Source organism: Podarcis cretensis (genome assembly GCF_951804945.1).
Source record: "Podarcis cretensis genome assembly, chromosome: 16".
Classification (NCBI taxonomy): Eukaryota; Metazoa; Chordata; class Lepidosauria; order Squamata; family Lacertidae; genus Podarcis; species Podarcis cretensis.
In genome coordinates this window covers 23967482-23987598 of record NC_137186.1, presented here as the reverse complement: position 1 = coordinate 23987598, position 20117 = coordinate 23967482, and the positions used below count along the sequence as shown (strand labels likewise).

General features: G+C 45.3%; 1 protein-coding gene across 11 annotated transcripts in view; it reads right to left on the bottom strand.

Annotated features, from left to right (window-relative positions):
- The window catches only part of CIT (citron rho-interacting serine/threonine kinase), a 114035-nt gene that overhangs the window by 20941 nt on the left and 72977 nt on the right, over positions 1 to 20117 (bottom strand). For 8 of the 11 annotated variants that reach the window (XM_079956286.1, XM_079956291.1, XM_079956294.1 and 5 more), the window contains 11 exons: positions 17337 to 17530; positions 12763 to 12898; positions 11275 to 11379; positions 9353 to 9493; positions 9106 to 9213; positions 8025 to 8187; positions 7597 to 7761; positions 4148 to 4285; positions 2468 to 2648; positions 2169 to 2260; positions 1055 to 1159 (listed from right to left, as the gene is read on the bottom strand). In XM_079956286.1, coding sequence (XP_079812412.1) covers positions 1055 to 1159; positions 2169 to 2260; positions 2468 to 2648; positions 4148 to 4285; positions 7597 to 7761; positions 8025 to 8187; positions 9106 to 9213; positions 9353 to 9493; positions 11275 to 11379; positions 12763 to 12898; positions 17337 to 17530 — 1528 coding nt within the window. The remainder of the gene's footprint in view (positions 1 to 1054; positions 1160 to 2168; positions 2261 to 2467; positions 2649 to 4147; positions 4286 to 7596; positions 7762 to 8024; positions 8188 to 9105; positions 9214 to 9352; positions 9494 to 11274; positions 11380 to 12762; positions 12899 to 17336; positions 17531 to 20117) is intronic. The other 3 variants (XM_079956289.1, XM_079956293.1, XM_079956296.1) reach the window with 3 other exon arrangements.

Below are 20117 nucleotides of genomic sequence, written 5' to 3'. Positions count from 1 at the left end.
TAAAAGTCAGATTGCTGTTTATTTCCTTGACATCTGATGGGAGGCTGTTCCACAGAGCGTACCTTCCTTGTTCTTCCCGTTCACTAAATACTGTTGCCCTTCAGCATCCAGCCTCTCCTCCCAAACCTTTACCTCTGACCTCTCCTCAGTATCCCACCACCCAATCCCCTGGCCCTGAGCCTTCCTCCTCTGGGGTTTCCCTTATCCCTGACATCATGGAGCTACATGGACCAAGGGTCCAACTCAGTATATGGCAGCTTCCTGCATTGGATGGCTCAGGTTTGTAAAATTTGTAAACTTACTGTATTTTTTGCTCTATAGAACACTTTTCCCCTCCAAAAATTAAGGGGAAGTGTGTGTGCATCCTATAGAGCGAATGCAGGCTCCTTGGCTTCAGCGATAGCAACGCGAAGCCTCCAGAGCGCAGAGGGAGCAGTCCCTCTGCACTCCGGAGGCTTCGCGTTGCTTTCGCTGAAGCCTGGAGAGCGAGAGGGGTCGGTGCACACCGACCTCTCTCGCTCTTCAGGCTTCAGGGATAGCTGCCTGAAGCCTTCGGAGCGCAGCGTGAGTCTTGCTCTCCCACCTTCAGCGAAAGGAACCTGAAGCCTGCGGAACGCAGCGGGAACTTGCGCTGAGCTCCGAAGGCTTCAGGGATAGCCGCCTGAAGCCTTCGGAGTGCAGCGCGAGTTATGCAGGCTTCAGGTTCCTTTCGCTGAAGCCAGCAGAGCAAGACTCTCCTGGCTTCAGCAGAGAGGGAGAGCTGCGCAGCGCCCCTTCAGCCAAGCGGGAGGAGAAATAGAAGGGGTTCTGTTTCTCCTGCCGCTTCGCTGAAGGGGCGCTGAGCAGAGAGGGGGAGAATTTTTTTTCTTGTTCTCCCCCTCTAAAACAAGATGCATCCTATGGTCCGGTGCATCCTATAGAGCGAAAAATACGGTAAATAACGAATTACAGGACCACACCGTTGTTGTTTTTAACAAAGATATCTGAAAAAGCCAGGGCTCTGCCACAGCCAGCTGATGTGTTAACACATCAGATGAAACACAATTGACCTCACCTGTCTTAGCTGTGTTTAGGAGCTCAGTTGCACCCACAGCTCCGTGGACAGTCACATCTCCGTCTGGAGGACACAGCTCAAACTCCTCCGTAGGCCTCTGTCCTGCTTTGGCAAAGATATAAGTGGGAGGACAAGAGTATGAAGGGGGAATGGAAACTTGGAAGACAAAGAAATCAGAGAGAAAAACAGGTGTCCGGGGAGAAGGCACTTCACACATTAAATTTCACGTCATTCTTGAGGGCTGGAACAAATGTAAGACAAAAGGCCCCTCCAGACGTACTTTTGATTGCGCATTCACAGTGATTTGTGCGCAAAATGCTATTGGGGCAGTCATACACAATTCCACTTTCAATACTGTTTGCACTTTCAGAATGGGGTTTTTTTTGGGGGGGAGGGGGCATCATCACACTGCTTCATTTCCAGCTAATGTGCATCCCTGCTAAAATCAGCATCATTTTTGTCCCGCTTTCATTGCACTATAGGCCCTCTGGACAGCAATAATGGGGTAGCCTTGGGGAAGAATTGCGGAATGGATTAAAGCGGAACCAATCTGCCGCTAAGGAACTCTTTACCGTCTCAACAGCATGTTGCCATCTAAACCCACAATAAAGCACCAGCCTGGAGGGGCACTAAGACAACTAGAGCAGAAGTTTTCAAATTGTACTTTGTTCTTAAGGGGCGGGGAGGCTCTGGAGCACCTGGGGGGGGGGGAGAAGATCAGTAATGGCAGAGAAGCGCCCCTGAAAGATAACGTACCTGTCACTACTGATCTTCTGATCAATGGCTCAGCCACAGAGAATGTTGGGGGCATGGTCAGTTTGTGTGGCGCAACAGCAATCAGCGCCCCATATGTGCGGCAAATGCAGCCTAGAACGCACTCAGGTTCCTTTGCCAATCGTAGGGGTTATACTGGAGGCGCCCAGTGGCAGCTCCTTGGCGGTCAGATGCAGAAAGGGTTCTCCAAGGGCGAGGCGTTACAAAGAGTGATGTCCTAGAGTATTAAGCCAATCTCCCCACTTCCACAAAGTTCAAACGTTTTTGTTCAGACAAAGTTATGCATTGAGAGGCCATGTCAGAGGAGACGGGGAAAGCGAGTCAGATGTTAAGAGGTTACCTTCTCTTGCTTCTGTGTCATAAACAAGCACTTTAGTTCCTTCCAGAACTATATACTTCCTGTCCCAGCCCTGCTGCCCACGCTTATTATTTCTGAAAACACAGAAAAAGGACAAAACTGCGTTAGAGGGTTGCGTCAAAGGTTTCCAATTAGCGTGGTCAGCCAACCTCCCGTGGGAGTTTTCACCAGCGAACAAGAGAATCGGCTTCACAGCTACAGTCTACGGAGCGGCTCCTCCGGCGGCGGCAGCACCAGCAGCTCTGGGCAAGCAATTTTAGCGCAGAGACTCACGTTTGTACCTTGGCACCTTCATCCATCCTTCTAGCCGTAAACTGCTGCTTGGCTCTTTCAGCTGCAGACCCGGAGAGTTCAGTTTGTCTCGGCAGAAGGCTTCGGAGAAATGTGTGGCGTATTCGGCAGGCAAGCCACAAGTAGCCGGCAAACAGGTTGAGCACTTTGGATGGCACATCATCTGGCATTCTGGCAGGGGGAGGGTAGAAAGGGAAGAGGGGGAAACCTTATAAAAACATTAGGATTTAAGGGCTATCAAATGTTGCACTATATTAGTTGCTTAGCGGTATACTTGTTGCACAACAAGCTTCTGCTAATGTAACTGCTGTGCTGGATTTCTTCATTGCTCAACCTTTAAACTCCACCACCTGCTAGTGCAAAGGCTCTTGTGATAGCAGACAATGAATGTTGGATACAGCCCTGCACTTAAAAACTTCAGGTGAAGGATTTTTCACAAAATCGGAATTGCTCGGACTTCAGTCTGCACCGACCCAATATTAAGCTGAAGAATCTCAACTAACTTCCCTATTATCGCCACATGTTCTGGTTCACAACTTCTTGGCTTTAGGTACAGTGGTATCTCAGGTTACAGACGCTTCAGGTTACAGACTCCGCTAACCCAGAAATGGTACCTCGGGTTAAGAACTTTGCTTCAGGATGAGAACAGACATCATGCAGTGGTGGCGCAGTGGCCCCATAACTTAACCTCAGGTTAAGAACAGTTTCAGGTTAAGAACGGACCTCCAGAACAAATTAAGTTCTTAACCCGTAGTACCACTGGTCTGACTTCACCCCTGGAGGTGCACTCCATTGTCTCTCAAGACAGATGGATGCCAACAACAAAGCAGCAAGTAACAGCTAAGAACCTGTTCTGTGCCAGTTGTGAAATGAGCACTTCTGCAGGAGACATGATCAGCTTTTGTCCTCCAAGATCAAGCCTGCTTAATAAAGGTCGCCAAAGTTTTCCTAAAATGCTTGAAATCCATATATGTCCCTTTTCCACAAAGCTGAGAACCTTATGACATTACTGTTGAGGCCTAGGACCCCATTTTGTAGAGAGAGAAAGGAGATGCTGTGCTTTCAGCATAATTTTCCACTGCCTTTTTATTTCGGCATGATAAGTAGAAAAGGATAGACCTAAGGGCTACTGGATGAATACTGCTAATTCATGAAGTCTATTGCAAAAAATATATAAAAATTATTAAGTCTCTAAAGCAGTTTACGATAATTTGGTGTGCGGGGGGGGGGGGGGTGTGCTTATTGTGATCTTAGAACAGTAATGAATTAAATTGAGAAAGTGTGAATTTGCAGAAAAGCCAACTCCAAACCCCCCAAACTCTGAGGTAAATTTGGGCTGCAGTCTTTGAAGCTACTCTAGCTAATGATTAAGATGCCATCACCAGGCATTGGTGTAGCTGTTGCAGTGTTATGGAACATTTACTAACATTCTAAGGAATTCTTTTTAAATAATAATATTTTTTTTAAATTGTCAGCCTACAAGGCCCAAGGACAAATAGGGCTATATCGGTGGAAACCTTTCTTGAGGCAGAGAGGACAGGAAAGGGAACACAGATAACAAGCTAAATTGGCCAAGAGAACAAAAAATTAGACAATATGGACATAACATTAGGTATTATTACTCTTCCAGTTCGGCCCTGTTACCACCTTTGTTTCCTTGCCATTCTTACCAAGACATTTAGACGCCTGTCGTCCAAAGTGAACTGTATCCAAGCAAACTGCACATTTAGTTGCTCTCATGTTCAGCCCCACATTGAACCGGTGAGGGATATTGTGATGCATCCGTTCTTTCAGACGCCGGTTAAACTCTGGGGGGAAGGAGCAAGTGGCAAAGCACAGTTAAAAGCAGCTCGGCAGCTATCAGCACTTCCTTCTCCCTCGGCTGGTTTGGTTGGTACCTTACTAAAAGTTCTTTTAGGCAGGTCTGCGCAAAGAGGTAAATCTCACAATCCTAAGGCACTTAATATGCATATGCCACCAGCAAGCATATGGCCGGTGGTGGCAGAAGCAGCACACATACTCGGAACTCAACTGGCCAACACATGTGAAAAGGAGACCTTAGGAACATAAGAAGATGCTTTTTGCTGGTTCAAACTATTTCCCCAATCCTGTTTGGGAGTGGCTTTCTATTGTCACAGGTAAAGGTCCTTCCTGTCCCCAGCCATCTGATGGCTTGAACTGGAGGCTTCAGGAATTGAGCTGGGGACCTGCAGCCAAGGCGCACACCCTACTACTGAATTAGCTGCCCCTTCCCATTTCACCAAGCACTGCCACCACCAGCAAGGGTGTTAGCAAAAGAACGCTTGTGTGAGGCAGAAAAGCAGCCCTTTGATTTAAGCTGAAACAGGCTGCTCCCACCCCTAAGCACAAATAACTGAATGCGGACGCAGTTGCTTGCTTGTTTAAACAGCGATACCTAATCCACTTGTTTTTCAGAGGTTTGGCAGAGAGATCGCTCCAATTCTACAAAAAAATAACGCACTGTGGAAATAAGTGCTAAATGAATGGGCTTCATGCGGCAACATGGAGTAAGAAAGGATGATGATTTAACAGCAGCGAGACTCAAGCAGCGCTGCTGTTAGCACTCAAGATATATACTCGGGTTTTGGCAGGAAAGTTAATACATACCAAGTGTTTAGAGTTGGGGCACACCGGAGTTTAAAATCACAGGCCAGCCAGTTAAGTCTAACTTTTGCAGATGAAAGAACAACTAGCACTTATAGTGCTTGGAGGGTTCAAAGCACGTCATGTAATTATCTCAGCGATCCTGATTATTGTGTAAAGCACAGGAGGTTAACATCTTCAGCCAAAGGGCCATGCTGCCTTTCTGAAAGGCCCTTGGGGGGCTGAATGCTAGTGGTGGGTGTGCACACCCTCTGGGGAGAGAGGTTGCAGAGAAAGGATAAAACTCTCCTCACTCTTGCTCAGCGGGTGTATCACTGGGCTCTCTGACCCCTTGGTTTTCCAGACAGGAGAGCCATGTAAATCTTTCTTCTTCTTTGCCAGGAATTCCTTTCTATTACCTGAGCACTTGGAGAGGGATAATTCCCAATGCCACTGGGGTAGTGGGGCAGATAAATTGCACTGGGGCTGGCAAGCCGTTGGAGAAGGTTTGATGCGCCAGATAAGGCCTGTGGTTCATCACCCATGTTATAAGGTATGCCAGAATTATTCCTATATTTTAAATGGGGGGGGGTGATGCTAAGAGACACGGCTTTTGTAAAAAGCATTCGTCATATTCACAACCGATAAGAGGTTTAAGCTGGGGGCCTTTCCCTCAGCTCAACAGTACACAATAGCCCTAGACCTGCAAGGCCTCTAGACCGGGCACAACAGTACACCAGCTCTAGACCACACGACTGAATCACACCGACAAGTACACCAACAGACCTGTAGGGATGGCAGACAAGCCGTACGTACTTCAGACATCAATAAAAGGGAGACAAGCACTGCAGAAGAAACACGGAGAAGTAACACACGCTGGAGAGCTGATAACTTACGCTGAATGTCGTTTTTTTAGGGGGCAAAGGGTTCAAGTGTTAATGGCTAAACAGATCTGGAAAGCTAAAATAAATCTTAGTGGCATGAGATACTGGAATAGTCACGGATGGGCATGGAAGACAGCCAAGTAGCTGCAGAAGCAGGTTGTCTGAAAAGGGTTCCCGAAAGCCACGTTACATTATTGGGGTTTTCTGGGGGGCAGGGGGAGAGATGGCTCAGCATTTGAGAAAAGATGGCTCAACAGGAAATTGCCTACCCTAGGCAAAAGAAGGAGGATCCCAGATTTTCAATGGTTAAATTAGAATAACCCAGGATAATGCCCAAGGGTGCAAGTAGGAGGAACTGCTCACGAAAGAGACTTGGAAGCTGTAGAACGAGTTTGGACCAGAACAGGATATTAGGATAACCACAGCTGGGTAAGATGGAAAGCCTCTTATTCAAACTTATCACCAATAATTAGGGGAAAAAACAAATTGTTGGAAGTAGAAAGTTCAATTTTTCAGAAGAAAAAGGCAGTACTGAAAACAGATCACTATCAAGAGAACAGGGTGGGTCCTAACATGTTTGTCAAGTGTCAAAGGCCAGGGTAAAGAGGTGCTCCTTCAGCATATTTCTACTAGGAAGAAACCCTTTCTTTATGTTGTTGTTTCTGTTGGAACTAAAATCTTCTGCTTATTATGTATACAGCTCCATCACGGTATGTGGCACTTTGGAATAAAGTAAGCATCCTGCAAAGAGGCAGGACCCAAGAGCTCAGCACTTCTATATACACTTGAAAGGGAAAGGGAACAGAAGGGTTAAGTCTCCTTCCATGGACCAACTGTGCAGTTCTATACATATTTGCCAAGCATCAAGTCTCTTTGTGTTTAGTGGGGTTTGCTCCCAAGTAAGTGTGCTTATGATTAAAATAAAGAGATCACCATTACATATAACACTTGTACTTTTAAAGCAGAAAAGCACAGAATTTTCCGCCACTCCAGCCTACACCTGCCATCATCCCAGCTGATTTGTGTTTCCAAATTGACATTTTCACTTTATTATGATCTTCATATTGAGCAGCTCTAAAGCCTACCCCAGGCCCTGCTACCAAGTCTCTCTTAATAGGGAAATGCATTAGAACGAGCCTGGCACCTCCGACGTGCAAATAATTTTTCTGTGTGACAAAGCGACGAGGGTCCTTGAAATGAAAAGAAGAAGAAAAAACTTCTCATTTTCTCTGGAACTTGTAGTTTGCAGAATGAATCTTATAGCAGCCTTTATTTTAAGAAGACTCTACTTGTTCTCTCCCTTTCAACCGATTTCCATTTATTTGTTGCTTGGTCAAGTCAGACTTTTAGGTTGAAGAATAATATGAAAAGAATAATTATGAAGGCTTGGGTCACGATAGAAGAGGAAGTGATTGGGGCGGTGGGACATTTTCATTTTCACGGGGATATATATATATATAAATATATATATATTTCTCTCCCTAACAAGTCTCCAAGCCTCCCAATTCCCTTAAGGTTGCCAAACTCATGGATATGCTTGGTTAGAATGTGCATAGATGAAAGGAGGGTGTTGAGTTGAATCAAGGGATAGGGACTCTTCCCATACCCAACCCGCCCCCTCGAAGCCTTACCCTCTGGTGTGGAAGACTCCTTTCTGCGGCTTGAGGGAGGAGCAAGCAGACTGATGGGCGTGGGCTGGTGTTCTGGTGACCGGACTATGGCAGACATGATGATCTGCTGCCTGGCCGTGGCAGGAGTGGATGGGTGAGGGTGGTCTGTAATTTTCCTATGGGCAGCTACAGATACACATAAATAGTTAGTCAACTCCTCCCCTGCACGAGGAGCAGCCGTGGTTCTAAGGCAGCCTTAAGAGTTACAGCCTGCAGCAAAGGTGTTGCTCTATTGGATCCTCAACAGCAAACAGGGGGAAAGGGGGGAGAGGGTGGGGGGGGAGGAGAGAAAAACATTTCACTGCTACAGAAAACACAGAAATATGAGACACGCGTTTGGACTAAAAACGGCCCTTCTCTCCAGATGCAACTTTTCAGTAGCCCCCTACCTTCCTCTCGAGCAGATCTGAGCTCGATGCGAGTTTTCTGAAGGGCCTCCTCCAGCTCAGCCGAACGGGCCTTCTCCTTCTCCAGCGCCACCTTCAGCTCATTGTACTGCAGAGGAACCTGTGTGGGTAAACAAGGGTCCTCTTTCCGTCGACTAAACAGGCCCTAGCAACAGAAACACACAGACAGCTCCTAACTCCTAGTAAGTGATGGTTTAAACTAGGGGAAGGGAAACCTCACTAACTGCAGACCAGAGGGTCTGATGGTATTCCTCATCTCGATAAAGAAAGAGGTTAAGGCGTGGCAGCGGGGAGAACCTGAAGCTCTCCCCCACTCAAACTGTTTTGGAGAAGCTGATCCGGGCAATTGCTAACATTTTCCTTCTACCTCGACGGAGAATTCTGTGGGTGGCATCCAACTGGCGCTAAAAGCTGAAGTCGCTTAGTGGCATGTTTGTTCCGCCGGTGAAATGTTTTGCACCAGGGGAACATCACTGTGCAAGGGAATGCATGAGGAGGCTGATGGTAACTTTATTTCACAATAGATTGAGCAATCTGTTGTGCGGAATTGCGTCAGTGGATGGAGAATGCTGCATACAGCCTTCCCATCTCCACTTCCGCCTCATCTCTGTCTAAGAGCTTGCTAGTAACAAAGGCAACACCCGGCCGTGATGAACCTAAACAGCCACTCCTGCCCTTATTTTCAAACATTTATTTCCACGGTTTGTTCCCACGTTTCAGCATAAAAGCAGGGAAAGCGTGCACTTTCCCCAAATTGTTCCAGGTGGGTTCACTCAGAGAAAAAAGAGCAAAATACTCCACCGTCATGTGCTGAAACTGTCTTTACAGCGTCCTCTTATAGCTTGGGCATGCTTTTCCTTCGGGTTATGGCTTAATATCAAGACACCACAGCTAATCATTTAGGCCAGGTTCCAAAGACAGACTTCAGGCACACGCAGGGGGCTTGCGCACACCCAGCAGGATTCTGGGGCACACGGAACTAGCTGCAAGTGTTCTTTGGACTCCAGCCTTAGGTTTATTTATTTTTTAAACACCATGTGTAACAAACCGCCTGATTTCTCACCTTTTTCTTTTTGGCCGGCTGGTCCATCTTTGCTTGCAGAAAGTCAATGAGCTTGGTTTGTTGTGAAATGGTGCCCTCCATTTTCACCTTTTCATGGGAATAGAGAACCTTTGAAGTACAGAAAAAAAGGATGAAAAGGAAAGATAGGGGAAAAAACGTATATTGTGACACGTGTCCATGTAGACAGCAAAACAATCCCAGGGGAGGATGTGTGAAATCCAGAGCATAAGGCATTGCCTCTTCTCACCTGGATATTTTCTAGCTGGTACTCCAGGTCACTTCTCTCAGTCTTCAGAAGATCTGCCCTATCCAAAGCCTCTTGCAGGCCTTGAGTCAGGCGGAATATGTGATTTTTCTGTAGATCCATTTGTTGCTGCAGCTTTGCTTGCTGTTGGTAAGAAGGAAAAATCCAGATTCTTTAAGTCAGGGGTAGTGAACTTCAAACTGGGGAGGTCAGGTGTCGAATGTGGCCCTCTAGGCCTCTCTATATGGCCCTCAGATGTCTTCCCAGGCCACCTAGCCAGGTCACACACCTACTGCATGAAGGTTAAATTTACATTCATTGGGCCACCCACTTTTGCTTCTGGCCCCACCCACCACTGATATTGCGCCTTTGGAAGAGGCTGCTCAGAAGGGAATGCAGCCCTCAAGGGGAAAAGGAAAGAACCCTCAAGGATGATTACAAAAGGAATAAAGCACTAAAATTATCAATAAGAACAGTTACAGCAGCTCCATTAAAATATTCAAAGCATAATAATTAAAATCAACAATAAGCTGAAAACAGGTCAAAACACTTTCCAACATCCTACATATCTGGGTAAGCTTGTCTAAGCAAAAATGCTTTGAAAAGGTGCCTAAAGTACAGTGAAGGTACCTGGCTGGTGTCACCAGGCAGGGAGTTCCAAAGTGTGTGGGTGCTGCCACACTAACAGATCAATTTCTTACAAATGCAGAAGTAGTATTAGTGTCACTTCTGCAGATTAAAGCGGCCGAGTGGGTATAGAAATGGGGGGAGGTGAGTTCAGTGGCTTTTGTAGTGGCTTGGTCTCCCTTCCCAGAGACCAGAAACTTTTGCAAAATGCTAAAAAAAAACTTTCAGAATAAACGAAGTAAGGATTAAGAAAAAATATGCATACAGAATTATTGGATGTGGAACATGGGCTTTTGTGATGCGGGAGTATTTGAAGACATTCATCTACCCCTTCCTTGTCCACACTGATGAAAGAGAGTCAAAAATTCAAAAATCTATGAAGAAGTCATCAGAAACAAATTGTGCAGATCAAGTAGAGTGTATTTATGCAGCATTTAGTTAGTGGAGAGAATATATTCCTATTAGAGGATCTGGTAATATTCCAGTGTTCTAAATCCCTTTTGGCCTTAAAACTATGCCCATGCAGTCTGCATTTTAAATAGAATCCTCTGCTTTTCCAAATGCACAAAAAAGCAAAAAAAATCTAAAGACTGATATATAGAAAAGGTCAAGGTGGTTGTGACTCGGCAATAGAGTATTATTAACTGACATAAATACACAACAGTGTCATTTTATTTGCCTTTCCAGTGGCAGACTTCTTTATTAAGGAAGAGAGGGGAGGCAACACTTGGGGGTTAAAATCAGCTTCCAAGCCTCCTCCAAGATCTTAACCTCAAAACCTAACAGTGAAATCCTCTACATGTCTACTCATGTAGTTGAGTTCCATAGGATCTACTTCCAGGGAGGTGTATACAGCCTAAAACAGTTATGCATCACTATCTGGGATGGCTTCTCTCAAAAAATATTAGGAGCTGAAGTTTGGTGAGATGTTGAGAATTCCCTGCTAAGTAACCCCATTCCTGCAACTCCCACCCACCATCAGAGAATTTCAGAGTACAGACTGAAGGCAAATGACAAACACCACCTTAAATGAAGCTAAGTGAGCCTGGGATTGATCAGTGCCTGGATGACTGCCTCCCTGCGGACCACTAGATGCATGCCCCATGATGAAAGCAAAGCAGGATATAACAGCAAGCAAATATGTGCATGCATAAAAATTGTAATTCCCAGGGAAGATGGAGTTATTATTAAACCAGTAAAGTCTGTGGTGTAAAATACCCGCTGTGTGAAGCTGGGCGATTTCATAATCTCTCCCAATACGGATGAATGGCATCTCATTATGAGTTGAGTATTATTACCTCTTCCAGAAGCCTCTGCTTGAGTTCACGCTCCGTCTCAAGCTTCTGTTGCAGGCTACGCGCGTTCATCTCCAGCATAGCATGCTTCTTCTCCAAATCATTAAGCTAGATAGAACAGATACACTGACATTAACACTTCCTTCCCCACTGGGAACAAACTGGTCCTTATTTTTAAAGGATCTTCATCATTTTTCTTATCTCTCAACAAAGCTGCCTTATACAGTGGTACCTTGGTTGTCGAACGTCTTGGCTCCCAAACAAATCGGCTCCCAAACGCCACAAACCCAGAAGTGAGTGTTCCGGTTTGCGAACGTTTTTTGGAAGCTGAACATCCAGCGCGACTTCTGCTTGAGTGCAGGAAGCTCCTGCAGCCAACCGGAAGCCGCCCTTTGGTTTTCGAATGGTTCCGGGAGTCGAATGGAACGGAACGGATTTAGTTCGACAACCAAGGTACCACTGTACAGAGTCAGACCATCAAGTCCATCTAGCGGGGAATTAACTATCCTAGCTGGCAACAGTTCTCCAGGGTTTCAGGTAGGGAGTCTTTTTCACAGCCATACCTGAAGGTGGCGGGAAGTATACCTGGGACCTTTGGCCTGCAAGATGAATGCTCCAACCACTGAGCAATGGTCCTCCTCTTTGCTCCTTCAGCTCTACCACACTCAGCTGCCCGAAAGTCTCCTAATTTCTTAGAGGACTCCACCCTTACTCCCTTGCTGACCTGTTTAACTCCCTCTGGGAACACCTAAGTAGCTTCATTTCTCACTTCCACTGAATAGCTTTAAAAGAGGATCAGACAAATTCATGGAGGTTAAGGCTATCAATGGCTACTAGCCGTGATGGCTATGCTCTGCCTCCATGGCTGGAGGCAGCAATGCTTCTGAATATCACTTCCTGCGATTCGCAGGAGGGGAGAGGGTTCTTGTGCTCAGGTCCTGCTTGCATGTCTTTGACAGGCATCCGGTCAGCCACTGTGAGGATGCTGGACTAGATGGGCCACTGGCTGATCCAGCAGGCTCTTCTTATGATCTTATGTTTCTTCTTTTCTAAGAGGCCTCCAGCTTAATACAACTTCACTGCCTGGCAGATGGCCTTCTTATTAAACATCTCCAGCCAAGATCACCTCCCTAGACATTCAGTTCCACTCTCAAGCGGCTCCTATGTCCCCTTCCTTCTGCTGCCCACTCCCCGTCTCTTTAAATTTTAGACTATAAGCTCCATGCGAGCAGGGACATGTCTCTACTCTACAAAACATATTATATATTCAATGCAACGTATCAAAGAAACAGTAACTGTCACACATGAAAAGAGCGATTTGCATTCATTGCATCTAAGCCAAATTAAGGTGAACTCTGGCCAGACTTTTGGCATTTCAGAGTCGTAATTATAACATGCTAAAATATTTTTTGGCTGTGATGTAGCCTCTGGAACAACTGATTTTGTCAACGCTGTATGATGGAAAGGTGCTTAAAAAACCAACTAACTAACCTTGTCAGAAAGGCTCTCAGCCTTGAGTTTTTGCTCCTTTAAGGCTTGCTGGAGAGCCAAGATTTCTGCTTTATGTTCTTTCACAGCAAGCTCTACCACCTGACGGGATTCAGTGATGCGCTGATCTGCTCGTACCCTGCATGAAAAACAAGAAATACGTTTTCTTAAAGACTCCTTTCCTGGGAACAGATTTCTTCCAAGGATCCCATGGTATCAGATGGGATCAATGGGTAGGAACTGTTCCAAACGTCTGCTTTAAAGAAAGCCATCATTATATGGCGCTCCCCATTCAACATAACTTATCCACACCTGCTGTGCTGAGAGAGATCCAAGTTGCCACAGTGAGAATCTGGAATCAAAGCCTAGCACCATATGGCAGTACAGAAGAAGACAGTTGGCAAATCACCAGAGTGGCCGTTTTCCAACTCCACATCCCTTGTATAAGCATAAAAAGGGATCTGTAACTCAGTATAATCCATATTAAACTAGGGCAGGCCTGGACTTTAATCTTTGTCCCCAGCTTTCATGGCCCCCGCTCGTGAGCTGTGAAAGTAGAGATGTGAGTGGGGATGGCTTCCTGGATGCCTGCTGCTGGTTGCCATTTTTATTGCCTCAGAACAGTGAGTTGTGTTGCAATATCTCTCTGAGAGACATTTGGGGAAAATAAACACGTTGGCCAGCAAAAGGAAGAAGACTGTAGCACTGCCTTCCTCCCCCAAAAGGTGAAAGTTTCCCCACACTTTCATCAGAACCCTCCTTCTGAACTCAGGCTGGTCTTTTGGCATTTCAAAGCCCTAGTTAAAAGATTCCTAGCTTGCAGCTCTGTAGATCAATTTGGATTTCACCCAAAGGAAATTGGAAGCTAATGTGAATATTTAAGCTCAACGTGCTTAAGCATAACAAGTCCTCAACCAGTAGTCAGGCCACCATTATGGACCAGTTGTCCCACTCGCTGGATCATCACCTTGTCGTGGTGAGTGGGCTTGCATGTTCCTATGACCCTTGTGAGTGAAGCCATCGGAAATCTCGTACTCCCAGCAGGGTCACCCAAGACAGTAAGTTCAAGGGAAGGAGCTAGACAAAGAATGATCCAAGAAGTCCTCAACGGCAGAACAGGAGGATGATAACAAGTGGTATGTTACTATGGCTGTGAAGGTGGATGAAGGCTGCAGCAGATAGGAATCTACCGGTTTGTCGTGACTACTTCATGCCATCGGAACAGAGCCCTACTGCGAAGACTGTGAATTGGTCAGCATGCATCTACACACATAAAACAAATTCACACACAGGCATCTTCCTAAAACCCAACCCAAACCCCAAAAGTCCTAATACGCTCCACGATGGCTATTACGCTCCACGATGGCTATCAAGATTATACCTCAACACAGGCTTCAAGGAAGGAAACCAAGGCGCAAAATGAACACTCAAGCCCTTCAAGATCCCATTAAGCGGGACTGCTTCCAAATGACTCTTAAGGACCATCTGCTTTCAGAATTCCCTGATAACATCGAGGAACACTGGACCAGGCTAAAAACATCCATTATTGCAGTCTGTAAACAACCTATTGGATACCAAACCAAGAAACACCAGGACTTGTTTGATGAGAATGACAGTTAGATTGAACGCATGATTGACAAGAAAAGGAAGGCCTTTCAGATCTGGCAAAGAGATAGAAACTGTGCCACTAAGAAAAAAACCTATGCCAACGCTAAGGCTGAGGTTCAAAGAAGAACCAGAGAACTAAAAAACACCTGGGGGATAAAAAAAAGCTCAAGAGATTCAGCACTTAGCCAACACTCATGATGCACAGGGTTTCTTTCAAGCCACAAAGACCATCTATGGGCCAATAAATCATGACATATGCCCCCTACGCTCAGCACCACACTTCTAAAAGATAAAGAAGCTATTGCACTGTGCTGGAAAGAACATTACCAACATCTCCTTAACTGCAACTCCCCTGTAGCTGCTGAGGTCCTCTCACAAATTCTGCAAAAACAAGTTAGAGAAGAGCTTGCAGTATCTCCAAATCTGGGAGAGTTGTGTACAGCTATTAACCAAATGAAAAACAACAAAGCCAGTGGACCTGATGGGATACCTGTCAAAATCTTCAAAGTGGGTGGAATTGAACTTACACAAGAACTTCACAAGCTCATCAAAAAAATCTGGGAAAGAGAAGAAATCCCAGCAGACTTTAGGGATGCCAAAATTATCAATCTCTTTTAAAAAAGGTGACAGAACTGATTGTGGAAACTATCGAGGCATCGCTCTATTAGCTGCGGCCACCAAAATTCTTCCAAGGATCTTAGCAAACTGTCTCGTAACAATATCCAAGGTGACCCTTCCTGAATCCCAAAATGGTTTTAGGCCTTCTGGGGGACAGTGGACATGATTTTCACCGCTCGACAGCTTCAAGAAAAATGCAGAGAGCAAAACCAATCCCTGTATATGGCATTTATTGACCTGACTAAGGCTTTCGACACTGTAAATCGTAATGCCCTGGGGACTGTTCTTCTGAAAATTGGCTGCCCAGATAAATATATAATCATCATTCGGCTCCTCCATGATAATATGAGAGCAACAATCGCAGATAACAATGGTTCTCAAAGTGAACTGTTCACAGTGGAATCAGGTGTTAAACAGGGTTGTGTTATTGCCCCAACTCTATTCATTATTTTCATTGCCATGATCCTACACTTTGTCGAAAGGAAACAACCCACCGGAGTAGAAATCATATATTGAACAGATGGAAAGCTCTTCAATCTGAGCAGGCTGAAAGCAAAGAGTAAGGTTACCATAACTTCCGTCACAGAGCTTCAGTATGCTGATGACAACGTAGAGTGCGCACACTCAGAGGATGACTCCAAACCATTCTAAATATCTTTGCAGAAGCTTACGAAAAGCTCGGCCTATCACTCAACATCCAAAAAACCAAAGTGCTGCACCAACAAGTACAAAATAACCCCTCTGCAGCACCACAAACCAATGGTGTAACGTTGGAAAATGTCGATCACTTCTCTTACCTAGGCAGTTATCTTTCCACAAGGGCCAACATTGATGCCAAAATCCAGCATTGCCTGAGCTCTGCGAGTGCGGCTTTCTCCCGATTGAAGTGCATTGTGTTTGAGGACTGGGACATTTGCAGCGAAACCAAAATGCTTGTTTACAAAGCTGTTGTACTACCAACCTTACTATATGCTTGTGAAACATGGACCACTTATAAACACCATCTCCATTCCTCACAAGATTCCATCAACAGTGTCTCCAAAAAATCTTACACATCACTTGGGAAGATAGGTGAACTAATATCAGTGTACTGGAAGAAGCAAAGACCACCAGTGTTGAAGCACTGATTCTTCAACATCAACTTCGTTGGACTGGTCATGTTGTGCAGATGCCTGATTATCGTCTTCCAAAGCAACTACTCTATTCCGAACTTAAAAATGGAAAGCGTAATGCTGGTAGTCAACAAAAGAGGTTTAAAGACTGTCTCAAGGAAAATCTTTAAAAACGTAGTATAAACACTGACAACTGGGAAACACTGGCCTGCGAGCGCTCTAGTTGGAGAACAGCCTTTACCAAAGGGGTCATGGGCTTTGAAGACACTCAAACTCAGGATGCAAGGGAGAAACGTGCTAAGAGGAAGGCTTGCTTGGCAAATCCACACCGTGATCAACTCCTGCCCAGAAACCAAAGTCCCCACCGTGGAAAGACATGTGGATCCAGAACTGGCCTCCACAGTCACTTACAGACTCATTGTTAAAACCGTGTTTATGGAAGACAATCTTACCCGGCTACAAGTGATCACCAAAGAAGAAGATGGACCAGTTGTCGTTTTAAGAGGGTTCCAAAGGCAGCCCCCCCCCCCCCAGCACATTGAGGAACTGTAACCTGGATGTTGATAAGGCATAGACGATGGCAGCCAAATCAATTTGTCCCAAAGGAGATGTAGTGCACCAGCTATGTTTCTGCACCATCAGCTGTAGGTGCCACCTGAACATCTGACTGTTGAGTCTGTTCCAGCAGCAAATTCCTGGTTGAGACCTTGTGACGATTCTGTCCCCAATGGCAGAGGCAGAACCAAATAGTTAAGGATGTCAAATGAAGAGGAAGGCAAGCCCTTGGACACCACTTCCTGTTCCTAAAATTAGAGCCATCTGCATGTGGCTGCTTGTTCTGGGACAGAACCTCAGAGCTGGCAATACTTCTAAGTACCAGTTGCTGGAAGCCACAAGAGGGGAAAGTGGTCCTGCTTGCCAGTTTCCCACAGGCATCTGGCTGACCACTGTCAGGACAGGATGCTGGTTTAGATGGGTCATTGACCTGATCCAGCAGGTTATGTTCCTCCTCAACCCTGTACAGTCGTACCTTGTCCAACACGACTTCCGTGGCTTCTGGTCAGCTGCAGGAGGTTCCTGCAGCCTAACAGAAGCCGCGCCTTGGTTTCCAAATGTTTTGGAAGTTGAACAGATTTCTGGAACAGATTCTGTTTGACTTCCGAAGTGCCACTGTATTTACTTATTGCTTTATATAATGCAGAGCTCTCCAACAAAGTGTGCAGAAACAAAAGTCCATACCTGCTTTGTTTCTCTGTATCCAACATTCTCTGCAGCTCTCGAACCCGACATTCGAACTGGGTCTTCTCGTCCCCCAGAACACTCCGCCAAGCCTCCCATTGGCGCTCCTTCTCAAGCAGTTCGTCGTTCAGAGCCTCCAGATCCATCACTTGCTCTTCAAGCATCGTGCAGGTTGTCTTTAAGGCCTCCATCGTCTAAAAACAAAGCCTTTCATCACTTTTCTAATCTCTGCCTCTGAACCACTGCAAAAATAAGCCTCCTTCATGATGGCGTTCTAGAGCGAAACCTTCCTAGATCAAAAAATATGTTTATATATACACAGTCCAAGCTTCTCAGAGTATAATACATGAACACAGACAGACAGTTCGGCTGGTCGTACTCACTCTTGTCCTCGGCCCAGAGGCAGCTAAAACAAAGGAAAAGGAAGGATCAGGGCAATGGGGGCTGGTGGTGTTCTTCAAGGTCAAACCAAGAAGGGGTGCCATGAGAACAAGTAAAACAGACTACAGTTGTACCTTGGTTCTCGAACAGAATGTATTCCAGGAGTCTGTTTGACTCTCGGAACCGTTTGAAAACCAAGGTGCGGCTTCTGATTGACTGCAGGAGTGTCCTTCAGCCAATAGGAAGCCACACCGGACGTTCGGCTTCTGAAAATCGTTCAAAATCCAGAACACTCACTTCTGGGTTTCGAATGTTTGGGAACCGATTTGTTCAGGAGCCAAGATGTTTGAGATCCATCTGACCTAACTGAACTGAGACTATTTGTTGGTAAATATTTCTATTGAATAGTTTTCTGAACAGAAAAACAACAAAAAGAAGAATCACAGTACTTTTACTATAATCATATTCACTGTGACATCCCATTGATTAACTTAGAAGAGTAACTTTAATTTTGAGACTTATGCAAAAGAAAAGGGAGGCAAATGTCTGTTCCTTTTTTGCCTGAAAAAGCATGACCTAAAACACACCCAGTGTGCTCTTCCTGCAGCTCTATGTGGCAAAGAACTATAGTAGCGGTGTGGCCAATGTGCCTTTCAAGGAAATGGCTATCTCAACTGGCTTCTTGTTGGAAATCCCCTTTAAGGTAAAGGTAAAGGTAAAGGGACCCCTGACCATTAGGTCCCGTCGTGGCCAACTCTGGGGTTGCGGCGCTCATCTCATTTTATTTAGCCGAGGGAGCCAGTGTACATGTGGCCAGCATGACTAAGCAGTTTCTGGCGAACCAGAGCAGCACACGGAAACACAGTTTACCTTCCCGCCAGAAACACAGTTTACCTTCCTATTTATCTACTTGCACTTTGACGTGCTTTCGAACTGCTAGGTTGGCAGGAGCAGGGACCGAGCAACGGGAGCTCACACCATCGCGGGAATTCGAACGGCCAACCCACAGCACCACACGTGTTCCTTATGGAAATCCCCTTTAGTTAATTTATTTTCTGCCCTTCCTTCCAAAGGAGCCCTAGGCAGCAGACACAGAAGTGATAAAACATTTAAAACACATTTGAAGGAATTCCAATGTAGATGCAGACAAAGAAAGACCTGTGCTTGAAAAGCTTGTGAGAAGAGGAAGGTCTTCAAAAGACAGTGCCTGATATTTAATGGGAGGGAATTCCAAAAGGGAGGGGCCACCACACTAAAGGCCGGTCCTTTTGATAAGGCCCTCACTTGCAGATCACAGTGATCAGTTGGGTATTTAAGGAATGAGATGATTTTTCAGGTATCTCTGATAAGCTTCAGAGAAACTGCAGAATCCCCCAGAAGTAAGTACAAAAAACCATTTGTGTTGTGCCGTATAATCTTTACTTCTCTGACATCAAATATGGTCATTATTTTAAGTCAAAAAACTCAATGAAATTGTATCTGTTTTCTGCCCTTCAGTTAAAACCAGGTTCAGGTTGGTTTATAAACAAATTGGCAAAAATATAGCAAGTGATAAAACAAGAAACACATTAAAGCAAACAATCCGACACCCAAATCCCACTAGCAATTTCAAAGCCTGGTATGAAAAAATGAAAAGCACAACAAGGCAAGCCCCCTTGGGGAGATAATTAAGTGTGTAGAACTGTGTGATGTAGTGATGTGAAGACAAATGCTTAAATAGGCTAAATGGCTCCCCTTCAGTGCCTTCCTCTGACCCTAAGGCTGAGGAAACAGGAACATGAGATGGTGAGCTATGTCAATGGGGACATGTCTCCTGGTGGCAGGCTCTTGTGCTTACGTATGGAATCTCTTGTGTTCATTAGCAATGTCTCATACATATTTCTTTTCCATTCAATTTTACTGCGTACAAAGTCTACTGCCAATCAGACAGTTGACTAGACAACTTGCTGTTGACTCTAAGTGATGTTCTGCTATCAGTTTGCCACATGCCTTAATAGCAGCTGCCAACATTTCGGATGCTCCTCCTGTATCTTTCTGGGTAAGGTTCAGACTATGGATAAATAAAAGCTTCATGACAACCACTTTAGAAGTTAATATTTTTAAAAATAAAATAAAATAAATCAGATTTTCAAATATCCTTCAATAGAACAGATGTGTGAAATTCACCAAGCAAAGAGGCTCAGTAAAATCTTGCCACCATCAAGATTAGTAGATAAGGTGTTCACTCTCTGGCTTTCCCCCCCATGACAGTACTTAATAATGGTATAGTGAAGAGAACTGCTACTTTGTATGCAAACCCATTACAACTTTAAAAGGTAAAAAAATCAACTGCAAAAAGAGGAAGTCGGACAAGATTAGATGGCAATGATGGTGCCTACCATCAAGCAACCCCTCTGGAAA